The 21,592-nt window shown below is 41.4% G+C and overlaps 5 protein-coding genes across 7 annotated transcripts; all 5 read right to left on the bottom strand.

The window, feature by feature from the left end:
- Positions 1-467: 467 nt before the first annotated feature.
- Positions 468-888, bottom strand: LOC140360735 (histone H2B). The gene has a single exon (XM_072446082.1). It carries the CDS (start codon positions 883-885, stop codon positions 511-513), a length of 375 nt encoding a protein of 124 aa, XP_072302183.1. The 5' UTR covers positions 886-888; the 3' UTR covers positions 468-510.
- A 1,021-nt stretch (positions 889-1,909) lies between these two features.
- On the bottom strand, positions 1,910-2,349 carry LOC140360734 (histone H2A-like). The gene has a single exon (XM_072446081.1). The coding sequence runs from the start codon at positions 2,327-2,329 to the stop codon at positions 1,952-1,954; it is 378 nt and encodes a 125-aa protein (XP_072302182.1). The 5' UTR covers positions 2,330-2,349; the 3' UTR covers positions 1,910-1,951.
- A 960-nt stretch (positions 2,350-3,309) lies between these two features.
- Positions 3,310-3,763, bottom strand: LOC140360732 (histone H3). The gene has a single exon (XM_072446079.1). The coding sequence runs from the start codon at positions 3,749-3,751 to the stop codon at positions 3,341-3,343; it is 411 nt and encodes a 136-aa protein (XP_072302180.1). The 5' UTR covers positions 3,752-3,763; the 3' UTR covers positions 3,310-3,340.
- A 654-nt stretch (positions 3,764-4,417) lies between these two features.
- LOC140360337 (histone H1.4-like) lies at positions 4,418-5,035 on the bottom strand. Its single transcript, XM_072445550.1, has one exon. It carries the CDS (start codon positions 5,033-5,035, stop codon positions 4,418-4,420), a length of 618 nt encoding a protein of 205 aa, XP_072301651.1.
- A 4,470-nt stretch (positions 5,036-9,505) lies between these two features.
- On the bottom strand, positions 9,506-15,950 carry LOC140360727 (putative monooxygenase p33MONOX). 3 transcript variants are annotated; one of them, XM_072446071.1, is made up of 7 exons: positions 15,706-15,950; positions 14,415-14,587; positions 12,850-12,961; positions 12,631-12,758; positions 12,186-12,289; positions 11,577-11,740; positions 9,506-9,749 (listed from the first exon to the last, which is right to left on the bottom strand). In XM_072446071.1, exons 1-7 carry the CDS (start codon positions 15,728-15,730, stop codon positions 9,538-9,540), a joined length of 918 nt encoding a protein of 305 aa, XP_072302172.1. In that variant the 5' UTR covers positions 15,731-15,950; the 3' UTR covers positions 9,506-9,537. The 3 variants fall into 3 exon arrangements, with proteins under 3 accessions (XP_072302172.1, XP_072302171.1, XP_072302173.1); XM_072446070.1 differs by having other exon boundaries at positions 11,571-11,740; XM_072446072.1 differs by having other exon boundaries at positions 9,508-9,746.
- Between the last annotated feature and the right edge of the window lie 5,642 nt (positions 15,951-21,592).

Below are 21,592 nucleotides of genomic sequence, written 5' to 3' on the forward strand. Positions count from 1 at the left end.
ATACTTGTTATCCATGTCTCTGTCTGGAGCACTAGCCGTTTTCTGTCTATCATTAATGTTGTCTGTATGTAAGCAGCCCACTCTTTTTTACCTGCAACATAATCTACCCTCGGGTACAAATAAAGTTACCTTACCGTATTAATATGCTGAACTGTTTATGACTTAGCTTTTAAAAATACACTGAAAATGATTTTGTCTTCAAATAACATGAACTGCCGTTTTGTTGAGGGCTCATCTCTCCACTTTTCAAAACGTACTTTAGAGTTTTCCAAAATCAGTTTTCGCCTCATTATAAACGTACATATTTAGAAAGACAAAAAATATAAATTACATTAGAATTTATTAAGTGTCTAATGTTGTAGTTTGGTGATCATATGCCATTACAGTAAATTAAGATTCGTGTAATTTTGTCCTCCATATTCTAATCGCACAAATGTTAGAAGTTAATCTTTGTCAGATGTGGGTGGCCCTGAGAAGGGCCGTTGTTTAAGGGTTGGGAGCACACTGGGTTTACTTGGAGCTGGTGTACTTGGTCACGGCCTTGGTGCCCTCGGACACGGCGTGCTTGGCCAGCTCTCCGGGCAGCAGGAGGCGCACGGCGGTCTGGATCTCCCTGGAGGTGATGGTGGAGCGCTTGTTGTAGTGCGCCAGGCGGGAGGCCTCTCCGCCGATCCTCTCGAAGATGTCGTTGACGAAGGAGTTCATGATGCCCATGGCCTTGGAGGAGATGCCGGTGTCGGGGTGGACCTGCTTCAGCACCTTGTACACGTAGATGGCGTAGCTCTCCTTCCTGGACTTTCTCCTCTTCTTGCCGCCTTTCCCGGCGGTCTTGGTCACGGCTTTCTTGGAGCCCTTCTTGGGCGCAGACTTGGCGGGTTCAGGCATCGTATTGTTTTAATGAGAACTGATGAACGAATAGGAAGCTCCACGCCGCCCCGCTGGATTTATTCAGCCGTCAGTTAAATATACTGTGCTGTTCCCCAAAGCTGATTGGTGGATTGTAGAAGTGGTTTTCTATTTCACATTTCTGAATCTAGTTTCAACGCGGCAGAAATGTAGGAATGCTATTTTAAATATTGTAAATTGCAGTTTGAATGCATTGCAGTGCATTGCTCATTTTTGGCACTATTCAAACCAAGTCAATTTAATTTGCAAATTCAATTTGCAAATTTAAGCATGCCCTTTTTGATATATGTTACTATTATTATTCATTCTTGTATGTTGCACCTTAATGCCATTTGTGAATTATGTTGATTGACAAACCCCTTTCTGATTCAGCTCTAACAAAATGTGTTTGTTTTATGATAAGTAAATGCATTTCTAAAGCAGTTAATCTATCAAATAATTTGATGGCAAATGATTGTGTATTAAACAAATCTAACCTCAACAAAAACATTTTGCAAATGACACAACAGTTTTTGTTCACAAATTAAACAAATTTAACTCGCAGCATATTTTTGTATATAAATGGGAGCTTTGTCCGGGTCTTAAATTGCAGTTAATTGACCATCAGTAAACAAATACACAGCGAGTGAGAAGGTAATGTGCAATTTTACTGGATTTCGACATTTTTAACTTCTGGATATAGACAAAGCAAAACAAGATGACTCAAGACATTTTTTTTAATTACAGTCACCCAAAGCTGCGTTGGGGAGAATTTGACTGCCCCAACGTGGTAGGCAGTTCTGTAAATGTTGAGGAATATACACAGAGGTTTAAACAGGAGACAGACATAGTCTGTGTTCATTTATGGTCATAGATTTAATAGTAAACTTCTCCCAACAGCCATTTTACTTTCGCCAGGTGGTGGAAGGACCACAAATAGTGAATTCAGAACATTAATAATTTACTATAAGCAAGTTTGCATCCAAATTAAAGTTTGGAACAGTTTGGTTTCATTCTCTCGAGTGAATGGCTCTTAAAAGAGCCGTTGTGTTATTGGGGTCTAGCTTTACTTGGCCTTCTCGGTCTTCTTGGGCAGGAGCACGGCCTGGATGTTGGGCAGCACGCCTCCCTGGGCAATGGTCACTCCTCCCAGCAACTTGTTCAGCTCCTCGTCGTTGCGGACGGCCAGCTGCAGGTGGCGGGGGATGATCCTGGTCTTCTTGTTGTCTCTGGCGGCGTTACCGGCCAACTCCAGGATCTCAGCGGTCAGGTACTCGAGCACCGCGGCCAGGTAGACGGGAGCTCCGGCTCCGACGCGCTGGGCGTAGTTACCCTTCCTCAGCAGCCTGTGCACACGGCCCACGGGGAACTGCAGCCCGGCTCTGGAGGAGCGGCTCTTAGCCTTTGCTCTGGCTTTACCGGCGCCTTTTCCTCTTCCAGACATGATTGTTGTTTCAGATGATTTCACACGAAGGAAAAACTGACACCCGCTGCGGCTCACGGGCGGTATATATACCAGCAGTGCTGACTTCTGATTGGTCAGCTGAGCGGTAGTCTGGTTCTCCAATCAGAGCACGGACATGCTCTCCGCTTTACCAAAGTTAAACTATTATCGATTATCACCATTGTCGTGTTTACAAAGCACAGTACACATATGAAATACATTCAAGTTCACAACTGTACATTTAGGATAAGAGAACTTATAATGGGGATTTGTAAATTGTACATTTTGTGCAGCCTTTTATTTGTATCCTGTAGCAGCTTAGAATCGTTTTGAGTTTATATAGGTTGCTTTATCATTGTACATTATTAATATTTTTGTTTACTTTTATTAAGAATTAGTTTTTTTTTTCAAGTTTTCTTTTTTCGTTTTGTAAGGGCTCCTCTATTAAGAGTGTTATCTGATCTCTCACTTCTGTAACTATATTGTAACACTGAAATTTCCTCATTGTGTGGAGTAATAAAGGCTTTTCTTAATCTTAATTTAGGTTTTGTGAATTCAGTTCATTGGCAATGGTAAAAAATCTTGGGCTGCAAGTGACATTATTTCATATATATATATATATATATATTTTTTTTTTCTGTCGTTGGTAGAACAATTGTCAATTGAAGCACTATTCACTTTAGTGAAGAATCAGCCCCTGTGAGATGGCGCAGCTCTGTAACAGTGCAGGATAGGAACAACATACATGTTATGCCTAATTTCAAAAGTCACGTGGGTGAAGCACAATTTAAATTGTTGAAATGGTTTGTATTATATACATAATTGAAGCCTGGTTTTACCCTATATCACTTTTTTAAAGAGTAGTCTTTAACGCATGGGCGTTTTTTTATTGTGTATAGGGTGCTTTATGAGTTAGTGAAAATTCCGTCAAATGTTCGGTTAAAGTGTGGCTCTTAGTTTGTGTAGGTGGCTCTTAAAAGAGCCGTTGTTTGGGGTTCACTCAGGGTCAGTTTAAGCCCTCTCTCCGCGGATGCGTCGGGCCAGCTGGATGTCCTTGGGCATGATGGTCACTCTCTTGGCGTGGATGGCGCACAGGTTGGTGTCCTCGAACAGACCCACCAGGTAGGCCTCGCTGGCCTCCTGCAGAGCCATGACGGCGGAGCTCTGGAAGCGCAGGTCGGTCTTGAAGTCCTGGGCGATCTCCCTGACGAGGCGCTGGAAGGGCAGCTTGCGGATGAGCAGCTCGGTGGACTTCTGGTAGCGGCGGATCTCCCTCAGAGCCACGGTGCCGGGCCTGTAACGGTGAGGCTTCTTGACGCCTCCGGTGGCCGGGGCGCTCTTGCGGGCCGCCTTGGTGGCGAGCTGCTTCCTGGGAGCCTTTCCTCCGGTGGATTTACGCGCTGTCTGCTTCGTTCTGGCCATTTTTTCTGCTCTGTATTCAGTGTGAAAACCTGAAAGAGTCTGTGGCCTAGTCAGAGGCAGCGGTATGTATACAAGCCAGGGCGAAGCTGATTGGCTGTGCTGGGCTCGCGCTCTGAATTCAAACATTAACCACGCCTCTGTCCAACGCGCCCCCTTTTTTGGTTTCTTTCATTCAATAACTTAATAAATAGAGTTTCTGCAAGGCATTTGAAACTGTTAAAGTTAATTTTGAGTTAGATATAGTTAGTTAAATATATTGAACACTTAGTTCCTGAAAAATACATGTATTATAATATTTTTTAATGAACAGAGTTAATAATATATTGTAGTAATATGTAATACATACGATGTTTATAAAGTATAAAAACAACCCGCCCTAATATATAGGCATTTTTACTCCAGATGCAAACCAAAAGACAAACGTAGAACATGTGTGTGGATGAGTCTCACAGAAGACACAAAAGTGTATTTCTATTACACCCAATGATTATGTCATGTAGGTTTCATGTTTTCCCGGGGAGAATAGGCATAATGTGTTTTATTATTACTGCGCGTCTGTAAAATTAATTGTGATTCTGGAACAGATATTCAAGGGAAGTGCTGCTCTTTAGAGAGAGTGGTGGCTCTTAAAAGAGCCTTTTGAGGGTCGTAGTGGTCGCTGTGACATTACTTCTTGGCCTTCCTTGCTGGGGCCTTCTTTGCAGGGGCCTTCTTTGCGGGGCTCTTCTTTACTGCCTTGGCGACCTTCTTGGGTGCAGCTTTCTTGGGGCTCTTGGCGGGCTTCTTGGCTGCCACTTTCTTGGGGCTCTTGGCGGCCTTCTTGGGCGCTGCTTTCTTGGCCGGGGACTTGGCCTTCTTGGCTGGGGCCTTCTTCACCACCTTCTTCTTGGGGGAAGCTGCCTTCTTCGCCGCCGCGGGCTTCTTAGCTTTAACGGGGCTCTTCTTCTTCTTCGCTGCGGTCTTGGGCTTGGCCTCCTTCGTGGCCAGTTTGAAGGAGCCGGAGGCCCCCGTGCCCTTGGTCTGGCTCACGGTGCCTGAAGCCACCATCTTCTTCAGAGTGGTGTTGATGCGCTTGTTGGCTTTGGCCACATCGACGCCCTTTGCCGCCAGCGCCTTCTTCACCGCGGCCACGGAAGTGCCCTTGCGCTCCTTGGACTCGGCGATGGCGTCGGTGATCAGCTTCGTGAGGCTGGGGCCCGCGTCCTTCTTCTTGGCCGCGGCCTTCTTCTTGGGGGCCTTGGCTTTGGCCGGAGCCGGGGCTGCTGCGGGAGCGGTCTCTGTCATGATTCATGATGGTTAATGACGTCTTAACTGAATAATTTAATGCGTGTCGCAGGGTAAAATAGGGATGTCCTCTGAGCGCAGCACTTTAGAAATAGGAAAACAGAAAAACTTACCAAGAATAAGTATTATCAAAATGTTTATCTAAAAACAGATTGTAAAAAATCTAACAAAAGTGTGTGTAAACTTCATCCGGGGCATGCCTCGTGAAGTGACAAAATGAATGGTTATTTAAAGATAAAAGTGTAGGTGGTTTGGGTGATATTATGTAGAAATAAAACTTGCATCACATTCATTAAGAACACGTCCATGGCCATTGCCAGAGGGGCTCCTCGGGTGGAGGACCTCAAACTGTGGAAAAAGCGGATGGGGAGGGCGCGTAAAGGCCCTTACAAACTTATATATGGTGATTTTACTCATAAACATAAACTGGATTACATTGGCTTAACTTCTAAATGTTATACAAACTGATAGTAGACACTTCATGGGGATGTGCTGGTGTTTAATAAATTTACTGAAAATCAATTTATAAATGTAATAAAATGTTTAAATAAGTGTTCTGACCGGACTCTGGTCCCTCATACTCGTGACTTCCTGTGCCTTTCGGTCGTCTCATGTTTTGATGAGCTGTTTGTGAAAACTAAAATGTGTCCGATGCCAAATTGTGAAGAGGACGAGACTCTGGAGCACTTTCTGTTTCTGTTTTAGAAGTAAAGAATTTTGGCACTGTCTAAAAACAATAGGACTGACTTTTAAGTTAAATTACTGCTCCGTTGTTTATGATCAACTACAAAAATCCTTCACTCCAAAACGAACAGAACTCTTTCAGCTCATCATCTCCATCTGTACAATTCAAATACACGGAAAACACGGACAAAAATGACAATTTCACAAACTTTCATTGACAGCTCAACTTTCTTCTTTTGAGTTCAGTGATTACTTGTTTGAATAGAGTCAATCAACACGTCATTGCCCTGGGACATTCTGAATCTATATATTTTTTTTTATATATTTTGTATATTGACATGTTGATTTTATGTACACTGTACATTTATGTAACCTGTGAAACTTAAATAAAGTAGGTTAAAAACTTGGAAAGACACGTTTAGTTTTTGGAAAGACGGGAAAGAAAGGAGACAGTTTTGTGGACATTAGAGCTGTGCTAAAAGCGGCGCTAATGTGGAGCTAATGTGGAGCTAACAATAAGAAAACAAACATCTGTGAAGATGCTCTGTGAGGAAAACCAGTGCAAACCTGGACAGATCAGGACCCACAGGTAAAAACACAGGTCAGAGTGTAAAAAGTATGAACATGACAGAGTGAAGCTGCTGTGAGCTTATGAATTTGTCACAAAGATTAGCTGTAAAAATAGTACCAAATACTGAGCTCATAATGAGTTTGTGCAGAAACAGGTCTGTGATATCTACATTTCATATCACAAGTACATGTCCCTGCTGCTGATGCACGGATATGGACTCAAGCACAAAGTGTCCATAAAGAACTGTTAGTAGGATATAAAGCTATCGGTGTTCAAACCAGCTCAGAACGGGCTCCTGCAGAGTTCCTCAGCCGACGCCCGTTTGTGTGCGCAGCGAAACCAACCTGAAACCAGGAGCTCCAATGGTCCAATAGCTCCAGTGTCGGCGGTCGTGTAGTGCAGCCTTTCTCCCCCCGAAATATTTAATTATCCGTCTTGAACACTTGAGTACATTTTACATACGTGACAATATTTTTGCAGGAAGATTCTGGATCATTATTCTTACATTTGTTCAGTGAGACCAGGGTTTTTAGTGCACCCTTGACACTTGACTGTTCTGTTTGAATCCCAAACACTTGTGCATGAGCTACATTTGCTGTTCATTGGATGGATCTCACCTGAAGTCTAAAAACGGTTATCAAATTAAATTATAAACGTTTAAAAAATAGTCAGTTTGGAGTTCTTCTGTGACATTTATTTCAGATTTGGCAGAAAATAAATCCGTATTGAAACACACAGGATTCACACACACACAACACACATTTCACTCAAACGTAACAATATCAACAGTCTTTACTTTAGTGTATTTTTTGCTATTTCTGGATCTATTGCAGTTGGACAAAAGGGGCACGACTTCAGCACAAAAAAAACAGATGTAGGGGGAAAAAAACACTTTCATGTTTAAACAGTTTGAACACCATGTAAACACAATTTTTACGGCTTATTTTTATTTTATTCTTTTTAACTTATTTTCTTTCAAGACAGCAAAACATGTATCAAGACTTGCTTTAATATTTTTTTCTATTATAATTATTTGTTATTATCATCATCGTTCACCTTTTAAACTTTCAACTGTGTTTCAAGTGCAAAACCAAATATCAGTCAATGGCAGAAATAAAACTTTAACATTAAATCATAAACTTACAAGCAATAAATGACCTAAAACAATCAGAATATACACGTAAATAGATCAAGCTTGATTTTCGGTCATTTTTCAATCGTCAAACGAAAAAAACAAATATTCCGAAATCTCAGTACGTGTCTGTCTGATATTCAGTCAAGACTCTCATATTTATAATTTTAGCTGCTACTTGGAGATAATACAAAAGGTTCTACATTTGCATAAAAGCGATAATATACAGTGGTTAGTAAGAATAAACTATTGGTCTCTACGGAATGAGCTAGTACTGTATTATCCAGACTGAGTCACACCTTTTTTTCATAGTTTTGGCCGACTTATGTGATATTATTTGTTATTTTTACACTGTCAACCACAAGAGGGCGCTCTAGGCTCTAAGTGACGCAGAAAAATAATCTGCACTTCCTCTACCTCTGGAGTTTGTGGAGTTGTTTAGAAGTGACACAGAGGAAGAAGAATTCAATGGATTTAGTGATTTGGGGTAATAATGATGCTTTGGTAAACTTGTTAGCATGTTCTTTATGCTATAGTTATCTGAATAACTGATAATATGTTACGTTAACGTACCAGACACTTACCACAGTTCTGTCTGTGCGTCATGTAGCTGAAGTTGTTAGCGTTAGCATACGTACACCTATTCACCATGTTCTCTAATCTGTTATTATTTTAAACTGCATTTCAAGATTAAATATCTGTTCTTGGATTTTATCAAATTAATTTCCCCAAAAACGCGACTTTTTCCCCCCTCACCATTATGCATTTTTTGGCTGGTGCGACTGATGGTCCAGAAAATACAGGATTTAGTTTTCTTAATGACGCCAACTCTACTTTTTTGACCCAAACAATAATGCCCTTGACACTTTTAAAATATTACAACTTAAAATAGTGTCTTTCTGTGCCATTGAATTATACACTCTGAAAAACATAATACATTGATATTCTATATGCAGTTTGCTTTCACTATAATGGCAAAAAAAAACATTGCCACTTTTTCCTCAAGCATTTTAGTTTTGTCAATTAAACAGAATTGACCAAATCTTCATTATTAATCAAACAACTCAAGACATTTCTCGACCGTTGTAACATGGAACGAGTCTAATGTAAAGTGCATTTTAAAAAACAGTATTCATCTTTACATTTAAACACGCGTCGAAACTCGTCTTCAATACAGTAACCCAAAACAATATTTTTTTAGGATTTTAGCAAGAAAGGCAAGCAGGTAAACAGAACGATATCCTGCCCCTTCTTCACCGTTTGGTCTTTACGTCGTCATCGTTAGGTCTTTACTAAGTCTGTTCTTACGTTAATGAGCCGAGTCGCAGATTTCATGTCAACCGAGCTGGTCCGATGTTCAATATTTCACTTTCCAGAATTAGTAATATCTCGCATAAGTTCAAAGTCAGTCAAAAGGGTCCATTACCCAGCAACATTTACCAGTCAGCCTGCCCCCGTCTCGGTACGAAAAACAAAGCAAAAACGCCACAGGATTGTTAAATGACGAAGTCACAGTGTAAGGCCGCCGTTAGCTTTAAGGTGGCGGCAACATTTTGCTAAAAAAGTTCGCGCTCAAAACTTTCAAATTAGGATTAGGTAAGGGTAAAACGAGTTAAAGTGATCTCAGTCTTAGTTGAAGCTAGTCCCTCGTAACGGCAGCGCTTACTCGTTGCTGTGTTGATATCAACAGCGTAGAGATACAGAATGTGATCAACTTTTGCCAGAACTACTTGCGTTATGAAGAACTAGCGCCGTTTTTTCAAGCTTTTAAAAGACAGACGAGCTGGTCTTAACTGAGCTGTTCCTGACTTTTACTGTTGTATAAAAGAAAGACGTTTATATAACAGTGGCACGTCTACAGCACTAAAATGGCCTTTGCGGTCACGTGAAGAACTTTATTTAACTCTTGACACAGACAGAACAGCAGTTAGCCTCACGTGCGCTCACCTTCACAGTAAAGCCACGTCTTTCCTTTACCCTTTCCCCACAGAAATCGATGAACGTAAAGCCCCCCTGTCCCGTTTGTATCCATTACTGATCGATTTGAACCAATCAGCGCTGTGTCAAAAACGAAACAGAACCAGCCGTTTGGTTGCGCCGCTCGGACCCGTGACCTCAGAACCCGGACGGTGTGAGGATGTTCATGTCGCGGTGCTTGAGCTTGTGGGGCCGTGATCCCTGCTTGCGGCCCTCCACGGCGGGGATCTCGAGCTTGGGCGGGTTGACCTGCTGCGGCGTGGGGTCGGCGAGTCGGGTGGCCTGGGACTTCATCACCTCCATTGGACTGGGCTTCTGGGCGCCGCGGTACGCCTGCAGAGCGAAGCCTGCTGGGAGAGTCCAGAGGAGAGTGTGGTTAACACCGCGTGTTGGCAATAGTGTTCAGATGACACGTTAACGACGCATCAGGAACGTGTCTTTGTCTGTCAAAGCGTCTGTAAAAAGACCACAAACGTGTAGATATCCCTTTATACTCTTTGTTTGGACGATTACACGAGATGTTTCTGTTAATTTTATATTTAAGTAGAATATCAAGTGTATTGTGTTTGATCGAATCGCAGTTGTTCTTATAATGTGTAATATATTTAATGAATGTTTCAATGTGGGCGGTGACCAGTGGAAATGGTTAGTTTTTAATTGTTGTCTACTAAATGTCAACTATAATCTACTGCATTTCTATTATAATACATACATAGATACATACATACATAATACATAAATGGCATCGCTTCGTGGGACGGTTGTAGCTCGGGTTTGGATCCAGAAAGTCTGTAGTTTCCAGAGCAAAATAAAAAGAAGTCTCATTCTGTCAACTAGACTTCCGCGACGGGCTTCTTCAGTTCTTCTGAGGGGATGAAGTGTCAGATGAACTGAAGTGGTAAAACAATTGTCCAGTTGACAGAATTTCACTTTCTTTTGCTTCGAGAGCAAATGGCCACTGTATGAACGTTTTAAACTGTTGTTTTCTACACAATACGCACAAAAGAAAGAGCCAAAGGTCAAAATCAACAAGGAAACGACGAGGAACGTAAAAGGCCTTCAAACGGCTCTTACCCAAAGTCATCCTGGGACATCGATAATAACAGTGTTCTGAAGCTGCCCGTTTCCCCTCGAGTCCGACTCAAACTGCTCTCAAACCCGTTTCAAAATGAGACTTGTGTTAAAAACCAGAGTCTGAAGGTCAAAAACACAGAAAGTAAACACGCCACACGCCGGCCTTGAGCGAGTCCAACGGACCAAACAAACAGGTCACGCTTTCCTCACCGCGACGCGCACACAGAGGGGAAAATATTATGGTGAAGTGTCATAGTATTGCATTTCCTAAAATAGATTAGCGTCTTTTATGGCAGTTGTGAATCCGTCGTTCATTGTTGTTCTTTGTTTTCGCTTCGGCATGAGAGGGCGTGTTCGGACCTCGGTGTCCGATCGATTGGAAACAGTGGTTTGGAAAAATGTCGGTCCAAATTTCCATTCGGTCAAACGTGCTCCTCCGCAAGAATTCATTAGCTATTTATCATTATTAAAACTCTATTAAAACTGCTCGTTTCTGCAGACACACTGCTGCCTGCTCGTGGCGAGTGATGGTACTGCGCCCTCGGTCAGCGCAGTTCCATCGGACAAAACTCGGAGTGACGTTTTCTCTGCGTTCCTGTGTTCTAGTCGTCAAGTCGGGAACAACAATGACCAGTTTATTACGACAATGACTCAATCGGGTGAGAAAAACCAAGAAAGCGCTCATATCAGCCAAAATGCAGGTTCATTTAAGTTGATCAAGAGTGCGAGCAACTGAAGGTAAAATACCACGGTCACTGATGAAGCCACGTCTGATTCTCTAACTCAGGCTCAGGACGACTGGGACGCATGTCAATGACGTTGCGAGCTCTGCAGCGGATTTCCTCCCGAACAGCGAGTGTGAACACGGCCTTAAATAAGCTTGAAAGTCAGACACCGCTTCAGGACGACGGTTGTGTTCCTAATGCAGATTTCAGATGTCTCTGCAATGTTCGTGCTCCTGGATGTGTTTCAAATGTGCACAGACAAATATTCGTTGAGCCTAATAGAGAATGTCAGTGACTATGATCTGAACCCTGTGCATCTCCTCAACACCGTCAAACAAACAAGTGTACGTGTATGTTAATGTAAGTGTTGACCCGCACCGGTGGACTCGGAGCCCACGTCAGAGGTGGCCTTGTGGACAACGGGCCGTGGACCAAAGACGCCCCAGCGCTCGACGGCGCCACCCGCAGCATCTCCGCCGCCAAGGTCCACGCTGGAGCCGGAGGTGACGCTGGCCTCGGAGCCGGCGCTGTTGAACCAGCCTCTGCACAAGAACACACACCAAGAAGAATGTCCACGTTTAACTGTTGCCATGACGCTTCGGCCTGTTCTGATTAGCATGATCACAACGAAGAGCACGTGATCACAACTCGCTCCGTCAACACACAGTCGACAGAGCGGCAGGTCATGTGTCTTTTCATGGATGAAACTAAAGCACAAATGTGTTTTAGTCATGACGGATCATACAGCGACCGTTACATTTGAATGTTCAGGGGTCAAATTAAAGTCAAAGAGCTGCAACTCTATTTTATCCACAAAACTACAAGACAAAAAGGTAAATTTTAATTTAGTTTAAAAAATAAAGCGGCCTGCTTGTTCATAATCTGCCTCCAGTTTGGTCCTGGTCCTGATTTACCAATGCTTTAACTCTGGTTAAATCTCAGTTAACACGTTGCAGTGGTGTTTTGGCGCCTTTAGACCCTCTGTACCTGCGCTGGTGTCTGGGCGAGCTGTGTGGAGTGTTGGATGGAGTCGACTGAGCTGAAGAGCTCTGTTTGTCTTCTCTGTGCTCGAGGCTCTGAATCTGCAGCTTCTGCAAAGGGCACACATGAAGAAAGTTAAAAACAAAAAGATGTGTTAATTAGTTCATTTTACATTTACTGTTCTCATAAAATGTCAAACTCAATTGCCATTTTGAGGAAAAATCTTTATACTAGATATAATTTCTGATTTAAAACTTTTTAAAGCCAAAAGACTAAACTAACAGCACATTTAAATTTTGTTTCCTCTCCACAGATGCAGGTTTAAAGCAAATCTTCAACAAATAACATTTGTTTTATGACATGATCTAAATGTGTTCCCTGTGATGTTTAGCACTGCTTCCTGCTCAGAATGTTCCGGGCTTAAACGTGTCGGTCACAGTTCGGCTCTGACCTGCAGGGCCTCGGGCATGCGGTGGTGGTGCCTGGTTTCCTCCGCCGTCAGTCCTTTGTGTGGCGTGTAGCCGGTGTCGCTGAGTCCCGCCCTCTGCTCGAACTTGGACATGCTATCATGTGTGTGCTCTGAGCGACGACACGACACAAACACACACAAACACAGGGTTTAGAACGACACAACAAGACGTAAAAGGCCTGTTTGTTTGCCGCGTCTTACTTGTGATGATGGAGTTCATGATTAAAGAGGAAGCTTTGGTCTTCACTACAGCCGAGGGCCTGGAGGGGGCGCTGTCAGCTGCAGGGCGAACGGCTGCGTGACCCCCGTCCTCCTGAAGACACGAGTTTGAAGAAACCACGTTCAGTTTAGAAAAGAGTCTGCGTTTGGTTCAACACAGATCGCTGCTCGAGGTGATGAGAGAAGTGGGATAACGTTTTTTAAAAGCATCGAAAGCAGAGGTTTTAGATTGCGTTAAATGACAAAATCCTGACGGATCAACGGCCGAGTCCACGTGACGGTGTTTTTTCTAATCACGCCGTCGTTCGGAGCGTTTGTCCCCGTGGTGAATGATGACCGTAGTTTTACATCAGTCGAGTTGCAGTTTGTGGGAAAAATCTGATGATTAAAGCTCTTACAGGAAGTGGTGCCGAGTTCTCCAACAGAATCCCCTCTGTGACGTCATCAAAAAGTGCCGTTCCATCAAAAATGCGGAGAAAATGTGCGACTTACACCTTTTTATGACGGTTCAAATACATGCAATTATTTGTCAAATCATAACTATTGTGTTATGTAAATGGACTTGTTTACGGTCTAGTTGCCAAGTAACTGTTGCGTCTCTGCCCATGTCGTATTTGCTGGACGCGTCAAACCAGGAAGTGACATGATAAACCTCACTAAAATAGCCAAATTGGGAGAGAAACTGGCAAAATGTTTGGTCAAATCTTGAATATAATCACGTTCTCTTTGTTTTAGAAAGCGCAGTCGAAGGAGTCGCATGGACTTTACAACTCGCTCACTTCATTTGTAAACACAGGCCTTTTTGTCCTGACGCCAAAGCAAATTTTGAATTATAATAATCAAAAAGAACGCCCACAAATCAGGGCAAAACTACATGTAATTGTTTTGGCGGGAAATTATGTCGAGGCTTTGCAGAGACGGGAAATAAACACAGGAAAAAGGCTGACGCAGCTCGATCTTATAATCAATATTAGAATACTGTCTCCTGCCCTGATCTGACAGCGGGACAAACACATTCTGGGTCACACAGACACAGACAGACACAGACAGACAGACACAGACAGACACAGACTCCTTCCTGCTGCGGTCAGACTGTATAACAAACACTGCTAGCCCTGAACACGTGCAATACTTGACTGACTTAATCATGTGCAATACCCTCATATTCATGTGCAATTACTGTCATACTCACAAGCAATTATTTAAATATTCATGTGCATATAACTGATGTAAATAAGAGTGTTTTGTTTTGTTTACTTACCATTAGTATTAGTATTATTTAGTCTTTTGCTTGCTATTTTTACTTTACTTTTTTATTTATTTTTATCTTATTTATTTTCCTCCATTCCCTATTAAGATATGAGAGGAGTTTTGTTAATAACAGTTATTTGTTTTGTTTATAAGAGTTCTTCGATTCAGAGTGTTTTTTTGAAACTGCCTATAAGTTATATGTCTTTTCCCCCTGTATCTACTGCGTTGTAACACCATAATTTCCCCATGTGTGGACAATAAAGGATTATCTTATTTTATCACAGAGACAGACAGACCTCTGCCAGCTGAGTGAACTTCCTCTCGGGGATGACGGGCCGCCGCCACAGGTTGTTGATGCTCATGTCGTGCGGCGGCGTGGACATGGGCGCCTCCAGGTTGTCGTCGTAGCTCAGGGCGCGTCTCGTCATCCCGATGGGCAGCTTCATGCCCATCCCGGAGCCTTCGAGGGCTGTGGACGCGCCGCACAACCACACAAAAACCATCAAGGTCCGACAGCAAGACCGCACCCTTTTATGACACTTTAAACATTCAAGAAAAAGGCGTCACGAGGTGTAATTATTTGTGTGTAATTATTTGTCAAATCATAACTAAATGGATTTTGGCCCTTGTTTACGATGTTATGTCTCTGCCTATGTCACATTTGCTGGACATGACAAACCAATAAGTGACATTATAACCGTTGCCAAATTGGAGAAAAACTGGCAAAATGTTTGATTAAATATAATGATTTTCTCTTTGTTTTACTGACAGCTGCTATAGTCCAATAGAGGGTTTTATCTTTCTCATTTTTATTTTCCTAATTGACACAGGAATGACAACATGCACTTTGAAGTTTATACAGAATTTACACAAAATAAACTTATTTTTTGACCCTCTAAACTTAAATAAAAAAAAAAAAAGTGGTTCTAATATATTTTTATTTGTCAAATAAAAAAACGTGCGACATTAGTAAAGTTTTGGCCCAGTGGTTTATGAGTAATTTCCTAATGTGATGTCATCATTTACAATCAGGAAGTAAAATTTAAAAAAAAAATATATCGAAAAATAAATTGCTATTCTGGGATACATTTTTGTATAATTTTCTTTATGCAAAATGTTAAATGTATTTTTATCATACCTGTATTTTAGTTTCATGAGTGTTGTTAAAGTGCCTATGAGAGGTTTGAACAAACTCTTTGGATCCAATTAAGTCAGGGACGTACAAATGTTTTTCACGGAGGGCCGCATTTTGAAACTTTATATGGAGCAGAGGGCCACAAACAACCCGTCAAAGTGAATAATTCAAAATGTTGCATTTGACATTATTCTGATGCCTCCGCACCTTTAATATGACCTGGAACAATAATATGTGTTTGGTATAACATCAAAATGCTTGATTTTTTTCAATTTTACAGTAAAAATGTTATTGTTTGGACCAATTTAGCAGGAAGCCGGAGGGCCAACAAAAAATGGTTTGAAGGCCACATTTGGCCCCCGAGCCGTAGTGGAGATGCCTGGTTTAAATCATTACTTTTACAAATGTACTTACTTTAAACTGATATTTTAGACGTTTATTCAAAAACTTACCAGGAAAATCGCCAGAACCAGCCATGATTTCTGGGGTCAAAGGTCGACACGGACTGAAAGCACAGGTCACTGCACTGGTCAAAACGGACGTGTGCAATCGCTTTTGTTCTGGCGCTCGTCGTTCCTCGTCGTCGCGGAGTGATTCGAAGGGGGCGCCGGCGAGCAGAGGTTACGTTTGACGCTTGGAGGAAGAGTACACAGCCCTCTCGGGATGCATTGTGGGTAATGAGCCAGGCCGGACAGGACTGAAAGCACCAAACGAAAGAGACACAAGGGAGAGGGAGAAGGGAGAGGTTACAGAAAAATATGGACAAAAATAAATACATTTGAAAAGAAAACAATATAGACATTTGCTTGAATCCAAACAACATTATACAAGCAAAAGAATAATGTATGTTTTTATAATAATTTCCTTTATATTACATTAGGGCTGCAACCAAGAGAAATAAGGTTGATTTTTCGACTACTAAAATAATTATTGCACACTTTTGAAATACATTTAACCAAATAAAAGGTTGACATATGATGACTGTTCATAAATATTCTGCATCTAGAAACATCAAAAGAGTATTATTGCACATTATTAAATTTCATTCAATAATGACACGGTCTGAGTCATAAAAAGGTGTGTTTGTAAGTGTTTCACAGTCTGTATCGTCCAGATAACGAAGTGTACGAGTATTTCAAAATGGTTCTAGCCCTACAGCACGTTCATACCGAGAGATAAATGCTGTCCGGTGTCATTGCTTTCTGTTCTCATGTTGACCTAATTTGCTGGCGTCGTTTGTCACCGTAACAACATAGAGATGCTTTAGTTGTGACTCCGCGGCTGCGATACAAAAATCATTCAAATGTGGGCCAAAGCGGACGATTAAAAACACATATTGAGCCGTGTCAGGTTTGAACCAGCTTAAACCAGAGGAGGGAGCAGCCGATGTGGTAGATGAGACCCTAGAGAGGTCGTCGCCATGGTAACAGACTTCCCGTGCCAACAACCATGTCGAGACTGTAATATTCCGCTTAAACGGGACAATCTAAAACACATGAAAGGGCCTTTTATAACAAAGACAGTGACATCATTACATCAAAAAGAATAAAGACAATTTTCAGATTTATTCCTGCAGCCGGTGGTCAACATATTTCAACCTGTATTTGGTTAAAACTTGTTTGTCTGTTTGAAACTCCAAAACAGTGGATTTATCTGATAAAGATTGATAAAGTGTTTATTTAACATGGATTTCACGTGGATTATTTTGTGAATTAATTATTTGTAGCCCTCGTGTACTGGCACTAAGAAAATAAAAGACCAGCGCCGTATTTTTCAGTAGAGCTGGTAATCACTGGGTCGCGATCCGATATACGACGCTCGGCTCACGATATGATGACATATCGCAATACATACAATAATCGATATATCACTCATAATATTCTATTCTATTTTATGTCACCATTTTTTTTACAAAACCAATTCAACGTTTTCCTTTTTTTAAACGCACGACCTGCACCAGCTCAGAATGAAATACACCAATTTTAATCATCAAAACAAGTTTCCTTTCTTTTAACGAGCAACAATACTGTAGCGTGGTCACAAAATCATTCGGGAAATCATACCAAAAATGACTCATGGCGGCGTATACAGCAGCCCACGATATCGATACCGTAATACCGTATCATTACATTTAGCATCACGGTACATCAATATTTCGGCACGGCCCTGGTTTTCAGAGACACAAAAAGTCTGCTGCATTATTACGACCACAAACAAACCGCTCATTCAAACTCCGGCCCAGTTCTCACATCATTTTTAATTAAAATGTTGCTGCGCTTACAACCACAAGATGGCCGCCGCAATTGCCACAGCAACAGAATCCCCACAATCTCCCAGTCCTTTTCTGAAGCCGATGACGTAACGCCCGCTGCTGCAGTGGGGCTGCATTGATCAGGTGAATGACAACAAACACATCACAAGTCAATAAAAGCCAGTTATTATTCCGTCGCTGAATATTTTGAATTGTGCCATTGAATGAAACTTTGCAATTGATGAAAGCCTAATTGGATGAGTTTGAGTGGGTCTGACAGATCATCAAAACAGCCACAGAGGGTTTTCTTTACAAATCTTCCATACAAATGTCAGTCCTTAAGTTAGTGAACAAAAACATTCAATATTTCTGGACTGAAGGCAAAAGTGAAGTGGAACATGATGTGATTACAATGGGAAAAAACTGGGATTAACCTCAAAATATGAACAAATAAATAAATCAAGGTGGTTTTGGCAAAGGAAAAACACTCTAATATACGCGAGCTTGGTTAAAATACATTTGCGATTGTATTTTATTATCATTATTATTTGTAATATTTTTAGGTTTTACTATACTAATACACCACCAGATTTGCATTATATCTAGAGACAGATTACATACTTGAATCACATCTGAATACGAATGGTTTTAAGTATTAAGGGGGGAAAAGAAGGATGAAAGTAAAGTTTGTAATTGTAATTTAATCACATAACATGTTTCAACTTCATTTTGTTCCTAAGCTCTAACGTAGCTCTTCTGGTCTGAACATAAAAATTAAACGACTTCAATTATAGGGTAAACGGGGTAAATCTGTAAAATCTGTTCATGCCGAATTCACAGACACGCATCACGCTGTCGTGATGTGCTAGAACCACGCGTTTACCACAGCGCCAGACGCAGAAAAGCGCAGCGTTGCCCAAAAGTGTCGTTTTCCGAAGCGCGGTTTGGTGCGACGGAAGAGACGCTCGACATAACGGGATTTGAGCCACGTCTCTTCAAACGGATGGAGCAAAAATGTCTTACCAGAGGGAAAACGACGAGTCTAAAGTGAGTTTTCAGACGTCCCCGGCCCACAAATGTCGACTGCATTCGGCGGTAACGAGGCGCAAATCCGCGGAGAAGCGGCCATCATTGTGTTCGCGATAAATAAAAGACGCTTCCTGAAATGACGGAACCGGACTGAACCGAGCACCCAAGTCTTGTTTGGTATCGCGAGATTTAACGTGACTAGAGCGGTCGTCGCCTGGTAACCAACAGACGCAAACCAAACATCCGAATTCCAGCAGCCATGTTGAGAAGGTGATATTCTACCAAAGAAATTCAGGCAAACAAACATTTAATTAAAATGTTATTGGGAAGCCGAGAATCAATTGAAAATAAAATCACATTATGATTTCAGTGCTGTGTTATTAAAAACAGAAAATACTAAAAGGTTTACTAACTTGGCAGAAGTTTAACCCTAAAAATGATCATTCTCTGTCCCTATAGAAGCTGTAAATAAGAGCGTTACTATTGTTATTGTTATTTTTTTTATTATGTGTATAAGATGTTGTTTTAAAAGAGTTTTATAAGAGCTTTTCTATAAGTGTTTTTTTAAAGTTTTTTTTGTATAAGTTATCCGTTTTTTAATATTTACTTCAGTACCTACTTTGTGTTGCAACTGTGGAATTTCCCCATTGTGGGACAAATAAAAGCTTATCTTCTTATTATTATTATTTATTTCAAGAACACCTTACTTAAGAAACTTTAAAACACATATAATAATTAGTCTAGTTTAGTATAATTTAAATAACTGTTGCCTCTCATCAAAATATATGTCCATAAACATACTCTTGACCTCTTTTTTTACGTTGTGGACGCGCCTTGGCCTAAATGACGTCTCTTGGCGCCCTCTAGTGGCTCCAAACTACCTGACCTTTTGAACCGGTTTTATTTATTTATTTATTATTTATTTATTTATTAATACTCAAGATTCTTTATAACAAGACATTATAACAAACGATATAACAGTTAATGCAATGCCATGTTAAGCTTAAACAATTACACTTCATGCATCAAAAACATTTAGAGACATACAAAGTAAAAATGGCTTTTTGGTTTAAGCTTTTGGAAATGGTGAGCAAATATGATTTCTTTAATAAGAACAGCGGGGGGGAAAGGGATACTGATGTGAACATTTACTTTTATGAATGTATAATTTGCCAAATATAATAATTAAAATATAGCCGCTAGCGGCAATGATCGGCCCTCGCCACGCCGCGCCGCCGCCACGCCGCAAGAGGAGGGGGCGCTAATGCGCCCCAATTGTCCTTTTAGTACGCCTACTGCTGAATCTGTGACGCTGTCACATCTTCTCCCCTTTGTTTTACCATCAAAAAGCAATTTTATTTTGAATTCTTGGCAAAATGTGCGGCTTTGCCGCACAGACACCGTGACTCTTTGAATAAAAAGGTGAATAACTTTTGACGGTCCACCCCTGAAGATGAGTCTCACCAAATTTCAGGTTAATAGGGCTAACGCCCTGGGAGGAGTTCGTGAAAGTATAAAGTGTAAACATGTTCTGGCGATTTCCCCATTGGAATAACATGTGAGGTTTCGGTCATCGCTACGGCAAAGCCATAACAATTATGACATGGGTCTCATTGACTTTTTTGATGGGGATGCCAAAATTGAGTTGTGTGTCAAATTTCATATAATTTCGCAAAACTAAACATTTAACCTCCATATAAAATCTGTAGGGGGCGCTGTGGCGCCAAATTAATTTATTTCACCTCAAGTAGGTTTAGGGCAAAGAGTTTAACAACTGATTCTAATTTGACGCAATTCGGACTTTATCTGCGCAAACGGCAGAAATGTTAAATTTGGGAGATTTCTGAAATTCTAGCTACAGTTTGCAGCTTCGCCGCACAGAGACCGTGACAGGTATCAATGTAATTTGAATAACTTTTGATGTCCCACTCCTCAGTAGCATTTTCACCAAATTTCAGCTTTTTAGGGCCAACGCCCTGGGAGGAGTTCGTAAAAGTACGACGTTTGGAAAAACTCCCGAGTCATGCTTAGCCATTTTAGAAGCAATATGGCCGACATTTGGTTGGGCGGACGGCGTTGCCGTGTTAATATTTTTTACTTCTCTTGTCACCATCTACCTCTGCGCCAAATTTCATGATTCTACGATCAGATTTTTTTTGGGTCATTTCCTATATCTCAATGCATTTTTGGTACATTTGGGGGCGCTGACGCGGCAATTTTTTATTTTAGAAAAGGGAAATAGCCAGAATGTAGAGAGGCACGATTCTTAGAGGTGTGCAAATTTTTGTGACTTTTCGTCAATGTTCACTGGGTGAAAAAAGTTGGTCCCGAGAAGAAAGAAAGAAAGAAGAAAGAAGACAGAATAATATTCCGATGCGAAAACAATGTTTCCCATTTTTCAAATATCATAAACTATACATTTTCGGAAAGCGCTCGCGCTTTCCTACCTCATGGTGTGGGTACCTGGTCACTGACGGATACTTTCGTTAATTTTGAGTGGGCTCCGCCCACTTTGTGTTTTTGGCCCTCTATACAGTAATAATGTTCAATTTTTGCATTACATGCTTATATGCACGGAACATGCAAGAGATGGGGAACGTATTCGTGAGCTACTTAGCGCAAGTGCTCGTTTAGTGCGCACTTTTGCACGGACTTCGCCCGTTTACAACGGTAATGTTCCATTTTCCTACTACTAATTAGTATGCACGGGGCGTGCATGAGTGGAGGAGTGCGTTAGTGAGTGTTTGGAAGTGGGCGAGCGCTTCGCGCTCAATTTCACTTTCGCAGCCGTGCGGCCTTACGGGACTAAGAGGCCTCTCGCCAGCTTGTGGCGCTCGGGCCTAATGAAAACCAAAAATGTTACGTTCGAATTTTTGTCTAAAGTTGGAATCAATGTGAAGTATTATAAATTGTAAATGGTCTTTCCAAAAGGTTTTTATAATTAAAGGTGGAATGGACGATTTTTTTCAGCAATTTTTTATCATATTTCCTTGTGGCGTGGATAAATCATTTGTCCTGCCACGTATCAATCATAAAGCCCACCTATCGCTCACCTGCAG

The sequence above is a fragment of the Eucyclogobius newberryi genome, unplaced genomic scaffold, assembly GCF_026437365.1.
Source record: "Eucyclogobius newberryi isolate DKJ021-1_F unplaced genomic scaffold, fEucNew1.0.hap1 SCAF_15, whole genome shotgun sequence".
NCBI lineage: Eukaryota > Metazoa > Chordata > Actinopteri > Gobiiformes > Gobiidae > Eucyclogobius > Eucyclogobius newberryi.